We start from the raw sequence: 14,098 nt of genomic DNA on the forward strand, positions 1-14,098 counted from the left end.
TCTGTGAGAAACCAGACAGTACTTTGTGTAGTCTCTTGGGTGGGTAATTCCAATGCCTGAAAGTTCATGGACTTCTTAAAGTACAGCAGATGAAAAGAATCGGAATGTTGAGATATGTGAAATCACATAGGGAAGGGTGATGACGCTGCCAAGTAGGTCTGTTTCAGTTTGCTCTTCCTCTGAAAAACTGGGCAGTACCAGATGTTAACTAGGGGTGATGTGGACTTAAAAAATGATTAAGGAAGGTATAAGTTTAGTGCTGGTTTTTTACATTATATCTCTTCAGCACTGTAATATACCTTCTGCAAAGGCTATTGTGACTGGAGAGACTATGGTCACTACTGACAATGTTCAGGACCAATGTTTAAAGCAAATGCAGCCCAAAACCTTGCTGTGCTAGAGGCCTGGTCAGCGTGCCATCCTGACAGTGCTTGGTACTAGATGAATGAAGAAGAGAACTACGGTGCGTGTGTAGAACAATCCACCTCCTGTGTGCCTTGCCAGTCCAGAGATCAGATTTTGCATCAGTTTGTTTGCTGCCTACTGTTGAACCTCGTTCTGATGCATTTATCATCATTCTTTCTCCTCATTCGTGCATTTGGCTTCCACAATGGTTTGTCCTTAAATCAGTTTGGGCTATGGAGGAAGCATCCTAAATTCTCACTTACTGAAATCAGATAGTTTCATATCTCTTGAAATGAAGGCATAAGGAAATCTTCATATCTGAAAATCACTTAGGATTTTGTAAGCGTCACTCAGCTGCCAGCAGCAGTTCTGTGACCAATATAGCTGTGCCTGGGAAAGGAGAGGAACAGCTCAGCCTGTGACTGGAGAGCACCCAAGTCAGAGCTTTACTCAGACTGCAGGGAAGGAGGTCTTCACCAGTGAGTGTGGTTTGAGACTGCTGCCTCCCAAATGGCACTGGGTGACAGTGGTGAGAAGTGAGGCAGAGCTGCTGTGTGAAGCTGCAGAGCAACGTCATAGTGTGCTCACTGACTGGAAGCGCCTGAGAAAGCTGAGGGCACAGCTGTGGCAAGTGGGTTTTGGTGTAAAAAGTGTAGGCAGGGGAGCAAGTGGCATAGACAAGACATCTTGATGGGCTTAGCCAGGATTAAGTGCAGTACCTTTCTTTAGTGTTACTCAGACACTTAGAAAAAATGTGGTGTTTCAGATGTTTCAACAAATTTTTCAGCCACCTATATAAAAATAAGAGAATTAATATAAGTGGTACAGAATACCTTTGTTATATTAGAACCTTGCAGAATAAAGTGTAGCTTTAATTGTCTCTTGGTGACATTGGTTTGTTTGTAGTCTATATCTTTCCTAATGTGCCTGAGAAAATCAATGCAATATTTTCTAGCTGTTTTTCCCCAGGAGAATTTTTATTAAATCCTGCTTTTTTTTTTTCTGTTTAACAGAAAAAAACAGTTCTGTTGAACTGTTTAAGGTTCAGTGATGATGACTCAAATGTAAATTTTCTTCCTGTGCTTTTCTTTTCCTGGGCTCTCCTGAGACATTGCATCACTCTCACTTTGATGATGTTTGTGTGATTTCACCAGGCTTCAATTTCGAGAAAGATGGGGGTGTGTTGTCTAGTAATATGTCACTCAACCCACTGAAGGTCTGATTTTGAATGTGACATGCTATTAGAGCAAATTATGGCATTCTTTGAGTGCTTATGTTCTAATTCCTCAACTGGTTCGTCAAGGTCATTCAGGTGAAATCAGCTGTGATTCTCACTTTCTTCCTGCTTCCTGGTACAAATTATACTGTGCCAAGATAGTGTATGCCTTATTCTCCAGAAAATTAACATTTTAGAGAGGTTCAGTTAGTGTGGCACAGCTTGCAAGAAAAACAGTATTTCCATATATCTTTCCCATTGTAAATAACATTTATAGAAAGAACAGAAAGATTTCTCCCTCATGCTTTTCCGCTATGGTGAAGTGTGCATGCAGAGATTCCTCTGTTCCTGATCCATGTCAGCCTTCCTTCTGGCAGTTATCTTCACAAAATAGGTATTTAGAACATAAAACATTAGAATTATTAAAAAGAATACTCAGGACTGTAAAAAATAAGTTTAATTTAAAAAGTTAGTGTTGTCTTCCACAAGTGACAGCTGTCTAGCTTGTCACTTCTGCTTTAGATCTCTGCACACAGAATTATATCTGTCAACATATGGCCCCGTAACTAGATCTTGTAAGGTCCTTCTGCCATGCTCTAGTCTCTTTAGCACTAAATTCTTCATTTTACTATTAGTTAACTTTGTCATCTTGGAAACTTTCTTGCTACAGATTTTGGATAAGTGCAATTTCCTGGATCTCCCTTCAAAGCTTAATAAATAAATATGAAAAAAAAAAATCTTCTCTAGTGCTGGTGAAGGCATTAACATACTGAACTTATTAGTGCAGCTATAATGTCCTTGAGCTTCTTTAGGCCTCTTGGCGGAATGGAATGTCATCTGCTTTTGGTGGTTTCCTAATTTTTTTTGAGTTGTCCGTCTGCTCCATACTTTCTTTCTAGCAGTGCTTTTTTTTGAGAAGATCCTCTAATGCATCTTCCATAAAGAAGCCTTTTACTGGGAGACTATCTTTCAACTGCTTCATACTGAAGATGTTAAAAATTAGTTTGAGCATTTTTTAGTACGTATATTTGTTTACTTTAGCCTTACAATTCTGACAGGCTACTTACTGGTCCTTGCTCCTCATGTGCTTTAAAAAAAGATTTAGTTGTAATTCTGTTATTTTTTTCCCCTCACTTCCTTAAATTATCTGTAAGACTGCCTCATCTCTTTTTTTCCTCTCTGTTTTTAGCTTGCTATTGTTTGGACCCCATTTGGACAGCTTCTACAAGTTTCTTCCATTTTCTCCAATATGTTATTTAGCCATCTCCTTCCCTTTCTTGTCATGCCATTATTCACCCCCACTTAAATCCTTTTTGTGATTTATATTTGCTCTAAGCCTCGCGTACAATGTCTTAAAATCTCATTGTCTACAGACTCTTAATTTTTTATTCTCTTTAAGTATCCTTCTATTTGTCTAATACTGTTCTCTAAATTCTTTGGTGTTTGTTCCTTCTGCAGGTATTTAGTTCACTTTTAAATTCTGGGGGGTTTACGCTAATATTTTGAACCAAATTCTGCACAGTGCTTAGCATCAGAAGATGCCTTTTGTTAGTAGCATGACAACTTCTTTCATGAGGCAGTCACTCCTAATGTTCAGTATTTTGTCTTGGCATCCTTTGACATTTGGTGGATAACAGAAAGCTCCCACTGTTTTTGTATTCGCTGTTGTAACATTTCTGACTGCCTTCAGCTTGGTCACTCAACCTCTGCATGTTTAAATGTGGCAGCTCAAGCATTTCTCATTTTCACTGTCTTGGAAGTAAAGAAGGTGAGTGTTCTCACTTAATAGGTAATGTTTTGGGATAAACTTGTCTTTTTTGACATTTTGAGCTGTAGATAACAATTTCATTCTGAACTTTACTGTTTTCTTTGTTCTTGAATACTTATGCATGTCAATAACTAGTAGCCTCCAGTAGTGGAGGATTTGTTTTTCTTTGGGAAGAAGAGTTTTTTTAATTCAAATGACCTTTACTTTTTTCCACTTTTTGGTAATTGGCTGCATAAAAATAGGGAACTTGTTCCACATCAGCTTTTTTACTCCCACGATTTTAGATCTGAGATGCTTGACTTGCATATGAGGGTTTTTTCTTAACTACCTACTGTTCAAAGTTATCATGGTTTATATAAGTGAGGTTGTGTGGCTTCTTGTTTGTGTTTTCTCTAGCAATTATTTGAATATTGTGTTTTATCCTCTACTTAAAAATCCATCTGAAGATAATGGCTTTGTATTAATCTCCCTGGCTTTGTACACTGAGCAGTTGGTAATTCTGCAGATATGTTAAACTGAAGGACGCTCCTTTGTACTGGAGGAGGCTGCAGTTTGTATTTCAGTTTGGGAGCAGCGTAAAAATATTTTCTGAAGTCTAAACCCAAACCATACTTGATGTGGGGGTTCCTGCTTTGAACAGGCTGGTTTTTATTGTGGTCTTTAGAGTAGTCTCTAGAAATATTAATGTCAGGCAGTAGTGAGTGTAGAAGTGGAGAGTTTGAAAAAAAAAAAAGTTAGCAAAAACATGTGAAAGGTGGAATAGAGGCATGAGGAAAATTGTGTCTAAAACTCAAGAGATAAACCAGTGCTCCAGGATAGGGAAAATAATAAAGTAATTGACTAAGGTAATTTCTTTTCTCCTAGTTTGTTTGGTTTTTGCTTTTTTGTTTGGGTTTTTTTTTAAGTCAAATGCGTTTTCTTCAAGTCATTGTGATGTAGGGTTCTTCAAGTCAGTGACAATGTATGCTGTCTTAACTGTACTCTAGTTTTAGTGTCCTCAGATAATGCTGTATGAGAACACTTGGGGCTTGTGAAAGGCACTTCATTGACAGTGGGGTAGTCTCTAACTGGAGTAGTCTCTTAATGCTTGTGGAGAAACAAGGCATAGAATAGAAGGGATCTCTGAGAGGTTTGTGTCAATTGTAACCTGGGGCAGGAAGCAGGCTGCGGTGGTGGCGGGATAGCTGAATGCCATTCAGAGGCTTGCTGGTTAACAGTGCATATTTTTCTAAGCAGTATTGTATTCAGCTTTCAAAAGGCAAGAATCTTTGGTAATTGTCTCAATTCACAATAGAAGTTTAAAAGCTAAATGCAAACAATCAAATACAGAAGGAAAAATGACATTTTGCTTATGGCTTTTCTTTTTTCCTGAATCAACTCTTTAATCTCAGAGTGGCTAATAAAACAGCTATAGTGCAAAAGTTTACAATTTATGTTATGTTAAACTTTTGCATCTCTAGAACTTTTATTACCGAAAAAAGAGGTTTTCTATCTCTGCAGTCATTCAAGTTTCAAAAGCTGTTTTATCAACCCTCAGATGCAGGGGAAAGTTTTGTTGTTTAATTTTTTTATGCTCTTTGAGCATTAAACTCAACTATTGTAACCAATGTACCATTAATTTTTTCCAGGTTTCTCTAAATGGTACACAGTTTACGGACAGTTCTGTTGGATCAGAGTTCACAGGTGTTTCTCAGGTATGTGCAGATGAATTTTGTGGGTATATGTGATTATATACTAACAGGAGGAGGTGTTAAACAGTATTAAATGTACTAGAGAAAACTCTTCGAAAGTATTTCTGTTTGAGATTGGCACTTGGCTAACTGAAGTCAGTTTCTGATGACTTCACTATTGAAGCTTTAAAAAGCAGTGAAAGCTACTATTTCTAAAGTAAAATTTTATAGTTACAATAAGCTTGAAATTGGATATAGATGTAAAAAAAAAAGCAAAAAAGCTATGCAGTTTCACTGCAATAAAGTTATTCTTGGAAATAAATCTAAATACATAGCAGAGATGCAGTTATTTCTGTTCCAGCTTGTCCTACTTCCAGCTTTCATTTATGAATGTTACATCTGAACATGTTTCAGAGAGAAAGTGAGACTGAGTGTTTTCTTGCAGAGATGTGTCACATTTTTTTTGAAGCTTGACTAGTGGAAAAATATCTTGCTCTGATTACACTGAAGACACATACAAATGTATATGTGACCTAGTTCCCAGCTCATCTAATCCAGGAGGAGTTTACTGCTGCTGTTGAACAGTCACATGAACATGCACTGCGTTCATCATCTTTTAAATAAATAAGAAATTGCAATTCATAGCTTCATTTTAGTATGACAGAGCCATAACGGGAATCTGAGGTGCTTATGGTCTTGATTTTGTCAAGGTTCTAACTGTCAACTTTGTTAGAAATAAAGCACTTAGAAATTTTCATTTTTAGTAGTTGATTTGCATCATGCTCTAGGAACCAAGCACTTTCATTTGAACTTCAAATCCGTCATAAATACGGGCCCGGTTGGGAGATTCTTAGGGCTTTACTGAATCTGTGAGTTGGCCAAAATTAAGATTGTTGTTCCTGTTGTATTTGCTATTGCTTTTTTAATGATCATGGTGCAACTTTAAGCAAATTACACACATAATTCTTAACTTGTAGAAGACCTTGTGGCATGGTTGGCATATGTTTGCCATGACCTCTACCTTCACAAAAGAATGTCAGGTTGGCTTAACTTCTGAACTTTTATATTTTTGTCTTCTGCTTATCCTACTTGTTGGAAGATGTCCTGCAGGTGATGTTTGTAAGAATTTGCCTGCAGTAGCTATGAAGATGATGTTGCTATTCCAGCAGAGACTTTATCTGGCTTCAGAAAAAATTATTTTAACAAGGAAACTTTGGGGGCTAAGGGGATCAGCAGCCATGACCTCCTGCTTGCAGGGTTTTAAGCATTAATGAAATCTGCAGCTGAGCACAGGTCAGCCAAGAGGAATGTCTAACTTAAGAAATGTGTTCATACTTGTAGAGCCAGTAAGGGGATGGTCGGTCCCAGCCTTTCAGGAGGCAGAGTGAGTCTTCTCTCCTGAGAAGGTTTTCTGAAAACCTGCAGAAGACACCTGGAGAAATTGTGTTCTTGAAGTAGCATCAATGAGTAAAGAGATTAGCTGTTCTTACTAAATATATTGATTTAAGTTTCTCTTGAACTTCCAAAAGATAAAAGAGAAAGAGATTAATTCAGAGTGACTTATTTTATGTCTGGAATTGTTTTTCTTCCTGTATTGCTGAGTCTATCAGTTTTATAAATGCAAAGAACACAAAAATCAGAGCGTGCAATGCTGTGCTGTTTTTCTTAAGATGTCAGCAACAGGGAATTGATTTGTTATTGCTGTGAAGACAAGAAGAGAGTTAGTGAATTGTGTTATACCTTGAACTAGACCTTTGCCCTAAAGAACTTTTCACCTGTGCTTGTGTAGTTCAGCCCTACAAGATCTTTAAAGCTGCATTTTTCATAGTATTGAGGTTAGAGCGGTATCTAGAGAAGTGCTTGAATGAGTGGCTTAAATTTTGCCTTTTTTATGAGAAAGGATTTAACTGTTTTGAGGCTTACATAGAAGATGTTGCTAATTCAGGCAGAGCTAGTAGCTGTAATATATTCTGACAAATCTGTGATTCTGCCATTAGAAGATTTCCGCCCCCCCCCTTCATTATAATTATAATTCTGCTTATGTCCTGTAAAGTTGATTTCTGTTTGGTTCATGCTACTTGATATCTATTATCAGTCTTGGTGAATAATCAGTATCTCATAGCTGAAACATAGTTTCATGCACAGCGGCATCCTGGAAGAGAAATTAGGTTTGAAACTGCCTCTGTCCTTGTAAGTTACCAAGTCCACTTTACTCAGTAGCCAATCGTGGACTTTAAGACTCTACTGATGGATTCTGTTAAAACTGAGTTAAGCTTTTACTTTGTAACAAGCTGAGGTGAAAATTACTTTGTTTCAGTTAGTATTAAAAAGGCAGGTGATACAAAGTTCAAAGAGCAGCTATTTTCCTTTTTGTCTGTGAGAATGACAACAGTAAAAGGAATTGTACTGTCCCTTTTTACTCATCCAATTATTGTATCTAGGCTGAATTATTTTAGAGGGGAAGGCTCTAGTCCATGCTCCCTGAAAACATTACTTTTTAAAAGGGGGTGTATTCACAATCAGAATTGTTTGCCATGTGGATATTGAGACTGCAGTCTTTGATCTTGGGATGCTCCAAATATTCAGCATTTAATAATGGCTATTAAAAAAATGTGTATTCTGAGATTTAAAAATAGTATGTTATTCTGGTATGTATTCTGCGAATAACCAGATACCTATCAAAACATTTCTTTGTAGACACCATTTACCTTTGGCTTGGGCCAAAGAGCACCATATACAACTGGCGAGCATTGTCTTCTTTGTAGAAGTGAACGAAAAGATACTTCGCTTTCAGAGAGTGGAATAAAAAATTCTAGCAAAACGGCACTTTCCACATCTCCAAAAGCAAACAATGTGCTGCATCTTCCACTGTGGGTGTGTCCAGACTGTCGGCGAACAGTCGAAAAGGAGGAAAGGCATGCTACAATAGAGCAATCTCTTGTGGTGAGTTGAAGTACTTCAATTCTGTGGACTAAAGGTGTGTTGTTACATACAGGCTGAATGCTGCTTTGTGCTTTGGAACCACTTAAACTTTAAATGCTTAAATTATTTTACAAGAATTTAAGTTGGTTTTCCTGTGAGCTAAATTGAACAGACAAGTTGTTCCAAAAATGAGAAGTTCTGATTCTCAGTTTTGGAGTTTTGAATAGAGCAAGGCTTGGATTTGCTTATTACTGGGGCTTTGCCCTTTCAGTATTGGATCTCATGCTTCGACCTTTTCCTGTTTACTTAAATTCTGCTCTCTTACCAATGCAACTTTAATCATTACACTTTTTTCCCTTTTCTGTGCCTGTGTTCTTCTCCTCTGTGAGGTAAACTCTGAATTTTCCTTGATCTTTCAGTAATGTTCTTGAGTCACTGCACTTGCTCTGCCACTTTCCCACATCTGACTTTTGTCGTATTTTCTCTGTTTTTTTAATAAAGCAGCACAACTTTGCATAGTATGCATATAAAAATTTCTTATTCTTCGTTGTAACACTGCAAACACTGATTTTAATACATGTGCTAGTAGTTCAAGTTGTGGTTGCTTTCTAATTTAAGTGTTAAAATATATTTTCAAATGAGAATTCAACCTCACTCAAGCTGTGTTCAGTGTAACAGAAAAATGCAATGAGTTTGACAGATTCAGCAAAACCCCGTTAGAAGTAAACTATGATGTTGTACTGCAGAACCAAATCTTCACAACTGATCTGGGAAGCCACATGCTTGCAACAATTGCAAGCGTTACAGGTTCCAGCTGACATCTCCTTGTAGAGACTTAACAGACTGTACACATGCCCATAGACACATACAGATTTTATTTCAGTAAACAAATCAGTGAAGATCGATTGTCTTTGTATAGCATATGTTGCTAAACTCATGTTAAAAGGGATAGTTAACACAGGTTTTTTTGTAAGAAAAATCTAAGAGTATATCACTTTCATCTAACTAGTGTTTACTGATATTCTTGCTATCAAAAGGGTTAATGAAATTGATCAAAAGAGATTGCATCTAAAGGAATTATACTGGTAGTGTGATGTAAACACATCCTAGAGAGTTGAAAGCACAGCAAGACTGAAACACATTATTGTTCACTTGAGTCAATTTTTGGCATATTTAAGCTCTGTTTAATGAACTAGTAAAGACAGTAAGTGTCCTACAAGTGCGAGAAAGGCAGGATTTATTTCTTAAACATTTTGTTGAGTTAGAGGTACTCCAGATTTAAAAAAAAAAATACTGACAATTTGTATTTTATTTGGCAACTCTTTTCTTATTTGCCTCTCCTATGAATAAAGGCTGAGAGAGTTGGGATTGTTCAGCCTGGAGAGAGAAGGCTGCAGGAGACCTTACTGTGGTCTTTCAATACCTAAATGGGGCCTATAAGAAAGGTGGGGACAAACTTCTTAGCAAGGCCTGTTGCAACAGAACAAGAGGCAATAGTTCTAAACTTAAAGAGAGGAGATTTGGACTAGATATAAGGAAGAAATTTTTTACAATGAGCATGGTAAAGCACTGATAGAGGTTGCCCAGAGAGATGGTAGAAGCCCCGTCGCTGGAAACGTTCCGGGTCAGGTTGGATGGAACTCTAAGCAACCTGATCTAGCTGAAGATGTCCCTGCTTGAGCAGGAGGATTGGACTAGATGACCTCTGAAGGTCCTGTCCAACCCCAGTGGGGTCCCTTCTCCATTCTATGATTTTACAATGAGCATGGTAAAGCACTGATAGAGGTTGCCCAGAGAGATGGTAGAAGCCCCGTCGCTGGAAACGTTCCGGGTCAGGTTGGATGGAACTCTAAGCAACCTGATCTAGCTGAAGATGTCCCTGCTTGAGCAGGAGGATTGGACTAGATGACCTCTGAAGGTCCTGTCCAACCCCAGTGGGGTCCCTTCTCCATTCTATGATTCTGTTTAAGGAAGAATTTTTAAGAGCAAACAGGAAAAGGATTTTCCAAGTTGGGAAGTGTGACCTACAGGTCAGGATTAGGTTGCTAATAAAATTAGAGAAACCAGCTAAGGAAAAAAACCCTAAGGAGTGTGAAGAAAAAAAAAAAAAATCTGTTAGCAGTCACTGCAAGCCCCAGAGTACAAATGGTTCGCTGTAGATGTTCCTGTGTTCGGGATCCTGTTGCTCTCATTACCCTGCATAGTTTGCCTCAGCATCATCCCCAGTAGCTGGTCTTGCATGCAGGTTTGTTTTGACCTGTATCTGCATCCTGCTCTAAAATCTGTGGTGAAGCAAAAACCTTTCAGTCATGCTTCTTATGTGGGAGAGGTCTCTGCCTTGTGCTGCAGAAAGCTCGTGTCAGCCTGGGGAGGGTGCAGGAGGGAAGCATGGTATGTATTGGGGCTGGAGCACAGAGAAGGGAGAGAAACTAGAGACCAAAATACCAGCAGCTTTGGGAGAGAGGTTTGTGTCATCTGCTAGTTCTGAGCAGCACTACACGGGAGATAGAATCTGTTCCCAGTAACAGCAGCTTTCTAGCATCTGTTACTATCAAACCAGGATATTTTATGCTTTTTGCTGGAAGGGATTGTGGGACTACAAAAGTCAAACCTACTGTCATATAGAGACTGAAGAAATATTACTAGTTTATGATTAATCATGGATGATGCAAGCCTTCCTTCAGCTTAGTTCATTGTTTATGCTGGAGTACATAAAGGTGATGATTATAACCAGCATAATTTAGTTATTAGATATAAAACTGTATAATTGGTTTTCTCAGTCCATATCTTACATTTATTAGGCTTTTTGAAGGGAGATTCTTTGTACCTGGTTGAGTGTCCTCCCCAAATACATTCAGCACTAAGAATTGCCACATTAATATTTGCCTACCTATTAACATTTCAGACTTCTACCTTAAAAACTGAAGGCTACCTCTGTTTTTTCCTTTCAGAGCCAAGATTTCCTTTTGCACATGCCTCTTGGAAACAGTGGGTCACAGCAAGAATCTGTAGGAGGAGGAAGAATAACTGTTGGTGCACAGACAGTGCCTGCTGCAGATCTTAGCAATTCCTCTCCTTCAGACATAGCGTGCAACTGTGAGGCCTGTAATGAGCGCAGGTAAGAACTGAATTCAAACTCAACAGCGTGATGCTGTTAATCAGCTTTTTGATAGTGTTGTAGTTTATTTGTTGGTCTGTGCTACAACTCTTTAAGCAGGCTATCTGACAATAACAATAACTTACGGATGTCGTTTTTAATCCAGTTTTTTTAGGCATGTACATTTTTTCTTTCTGCAGAGCATCTTCAGAAAGTAGTAATCAGTATACCTACGCAATGTACAAATAGAGTAATTGTTTTCTGTAATTATTATTTGCAGAGAGAATTCAGCAGAGCCTGAACGTGAACCTCAGCAGCTTCAAAATTATTGGTCAGAAGTGAGATACATGGTTCGGTGTATATATCGCCAAGCTGGTACCCCTTTGGCAGATGACCAAGACCAGTCTTTGGTACCAGATAAAGAAGGAATGAAAGAGCTGGTGGATAGGTATAGCACTATATCTATTAATTGCTAAGAGGATTTGTGAAATTAGTTTTTAAGTAGTTTAGAATATTGCTTTTTAATAGAATGTTATTTGCCATCTATAACTGGTTGCTTAGAATGATTGCCTCTACACTAGAATGAAAAGTCAGAACAGTCAATTCTATTTCATGCAGGATTTTTAAATGTTAGATTGAATGCATGGGAATCTATTCAATTCATATGCTGTTTGCAATAGGAATATTAATGTATAGTTATGGAGGGTCCCAAAATCTTATTCTTCAAAAGACCTTGAGATGATGATTGTTAATAAGACATGGGTTAGTTTGAATTGCCCCAGATGAAAATCTTATCTTGTTGAACTAACCTGGCTGGTAGTAGTGCTTGCATCTTACCATAGTTGTAACAGCTAGAAGAGACCAAAAAAAAAAAGGATAATACTGGGCATACATCACGAGACGAGGCAGATTCTGAGAACTTTTTTCTCATTTCAGAAGTTGAAATTGTAGCATTTCTAGGTGTGAAGTTGAAGATGGGCTTAGGCTGATCCTCAGTTGGGTTTTTTTTCCTTTTGAGGACAGTGCTGCACATTCTTAAAGAGCTCCAGGTTCATCTCAGTTTCTGTCTAACTGAATGTGTGATCAAGGAAGAGTTGCTTTCCTTGGTTCTCTATGTACTTAACATGCTAAAGACTAACTGGTCTGATAAACTGTGTTTTCAGTTGAACCTAAATTCTGGCAACGTAAAGAAATTTAAGGATTATAATCTGACATTGCTCTCTAAATTACTAGAATTCCTTAATCAGCCCTAATAGATGATTAAATAAGCTTATTGTTTCTGTTACATAAAAACTGAGTGGTTTTGATCATGAGTTGTGTAAATATAGAGTAATAGAGTATGCCTCCCTATTACTCACACTGAGTGATCAAAACATGCAACATAGTTTTTGAAATCAAAGATGCTTAAATGTTGCATGGTGAATCACAGCTAAAATGGTGGTTGATTTTTTTTGCAGTTTATCTTGAACGGAAATTGGAATGCGTAGTATGTATCTTTCTTATGTATTTAGGAGCTTTGATTTATCTAGAACAGGTTTTCACCTTTGAGAGAGATTATTAAAGTACAAAGGCAGAAACAGGATCTCAAAGAAGGAAACCTTCGATGTCAATGATTATTTTTCACTTGAGTTCCTTATGGTCACCAAACTATGAAATAAAATTATGATACTGTGTTTGAGCAGACACCAGTATGTCCAGTCTATGGTGCTAATGTCATGCAAAATTTTGTAACAAAGCTAGTCGATGTAGATATAGAAAGTGTAACACCAAACAAAAAACCCAAACGAACTATGTAGGTAGCATGCCAAAGATCATGCTGTAAATGGCCAAGTAAACCTGTGTTTAAAAGGCAGAAATTCCTCATTCCATGCTCAGCTGTTAGACACAGCTGGCAAGAAACTGACTGGTCTTAATTTCAAGTAAATAGTGGCTCTAAGTACTGCCCCTATTTTATGTTCGAGCACTTTATGGCAATGTGATAGCACTCTGTTTTGTTAAGTGATGAGGGAAGAGCAGGGGCTAGATATCACCAGACTTTCATTCATCTAGCTCAAATACTTATCTAATCCTTTTCTTCCTCTCTATCTCCCTTTGTTATAAAAAAACCTGAGACAAGTGCTTAAACTGCATGAACAGGACTTTAAATAACACTTCAAATTTCACTTTGAAGTGCTTCAAAGCAGCCATTGTGTTCAGTTTTCTTCTGTGTGAGGTGGTTCAAACCCACGTCTTGCTTCCAGGAAAATATCAGACCCAGCCAGCTGTATGCTGTCCTTAGCAGGATGCCTTGACCCTTTTTAAAGCTGTGTCTTACAGTGAGGAGTCTTACAGGTACTGAGTTACTGAATAGAGTGCATAGAGGGCATTATGGTTCTGGAGCTTCAATGTTAGTGTGCTTCCTTGGGACAGATGAGTCCAAAATTCTGGTCTCTCTTCTAGATTTTAAAAAAAAAAAGTGCCAGTCACTTGTAATGAATGCCATCAGGTGCTACCACAGTAGAGTGCCCTAAGTCATGTTCCTTGAAGGGTGTTCTTTGTGGCCCCGTGAATCCCACAGCTCTGCTATGCAGTAGCACAGCTTTAATAAAAGGTGTGAAAAATGTCCTTGTATAGAAGATCTGCAACACGGGGTAAGAAACTCTCAATGAAGGTGAGAAGGATTTCATGAATGAGTGTCTTAAAAGCTTGTTGGAAATGTCTTCTTTCAGTTCAGCTCAACAGAAGAATCCCCCAAAGCAGTCACCAACTCCAGCCTGGTTAGTATGTATTGAGGCATGTTCTGGCTGCCTAACAGGTCAAAATCCTTCAGTGGCTTGAAGTTAATGCCTGTACTTCTGCAGGATATTAATCCAGCCTAAGTCTGGCTGTTCCAGCTGGGACATTTATTAGCACTCTATGGAGAAGAACATGGAGAAGCTTGTGTGAAGAGTCTTGGTGTCTGTAGGGGGGTTGTATGCAAATGAGTAAAGTGGGGTTTTTTAGCTCACAAGTTGAAGTGAAATACTGAGGTCCTAAATTAA

At 38.2% G+C, this 14,098-nt stretch overlaps 1 protein-coding gene across 2 annotated transcripts in view; it reads left to right on the forward strand.

The window, feature by feature from the left end:
- The first annotated feature begins 5,023 nt into the window (after positions 1-5,023).
- FAM193A (family with sequence similarity 193, member A) overlaps positions 5,024-14,098 on the forward strand; it is a 46,040-nt gene continuing 36,965 nt past the window's right edge. The window contains exons 1-4 of one of the 2 annotated variants that reach the window (XM_010134879.1): positions 5,024-5,083; positions 7,757-8,002; positions 10,933-11,099; positions 11,359-11,526. In XM_010134879.1, coding sequence (XP_010133181.1) covers positions 10,954-11,099; positions 11,359-11,526 — 314 coding nt within the window. In that variant the 5' untranslated portion in view covers positions 5,024-5,083; positions 7,757-8,002; positions 10,933-10,953. Of the gene's footprint in view, positions 5,084-7,756; positions 8,003-10,932; positions 11,100-11,358; positions 11,527-14,098 lie in introns of those variants that run through there. The other variant, XM_010134886.1, reaches the window with a different exon arrangement.

The sequence above is a fragment of the Buceros rhinoceros genome, unplaced genomic scaffold, assembly GCF_000710305.1.
Source record: "Buceros rhinoceros silvestris isolate BGI_N320 unplaced genomic scaffold, ASM71030v1 scaffold19220, whole genome shotgun sequence".
NCBI classification, from domain to species: Eukaryota; Metazoa; Chordata; class Aves; order Bucerotiformes; family Bucerotidae; genus Buceros; species Buceros rhinoceros.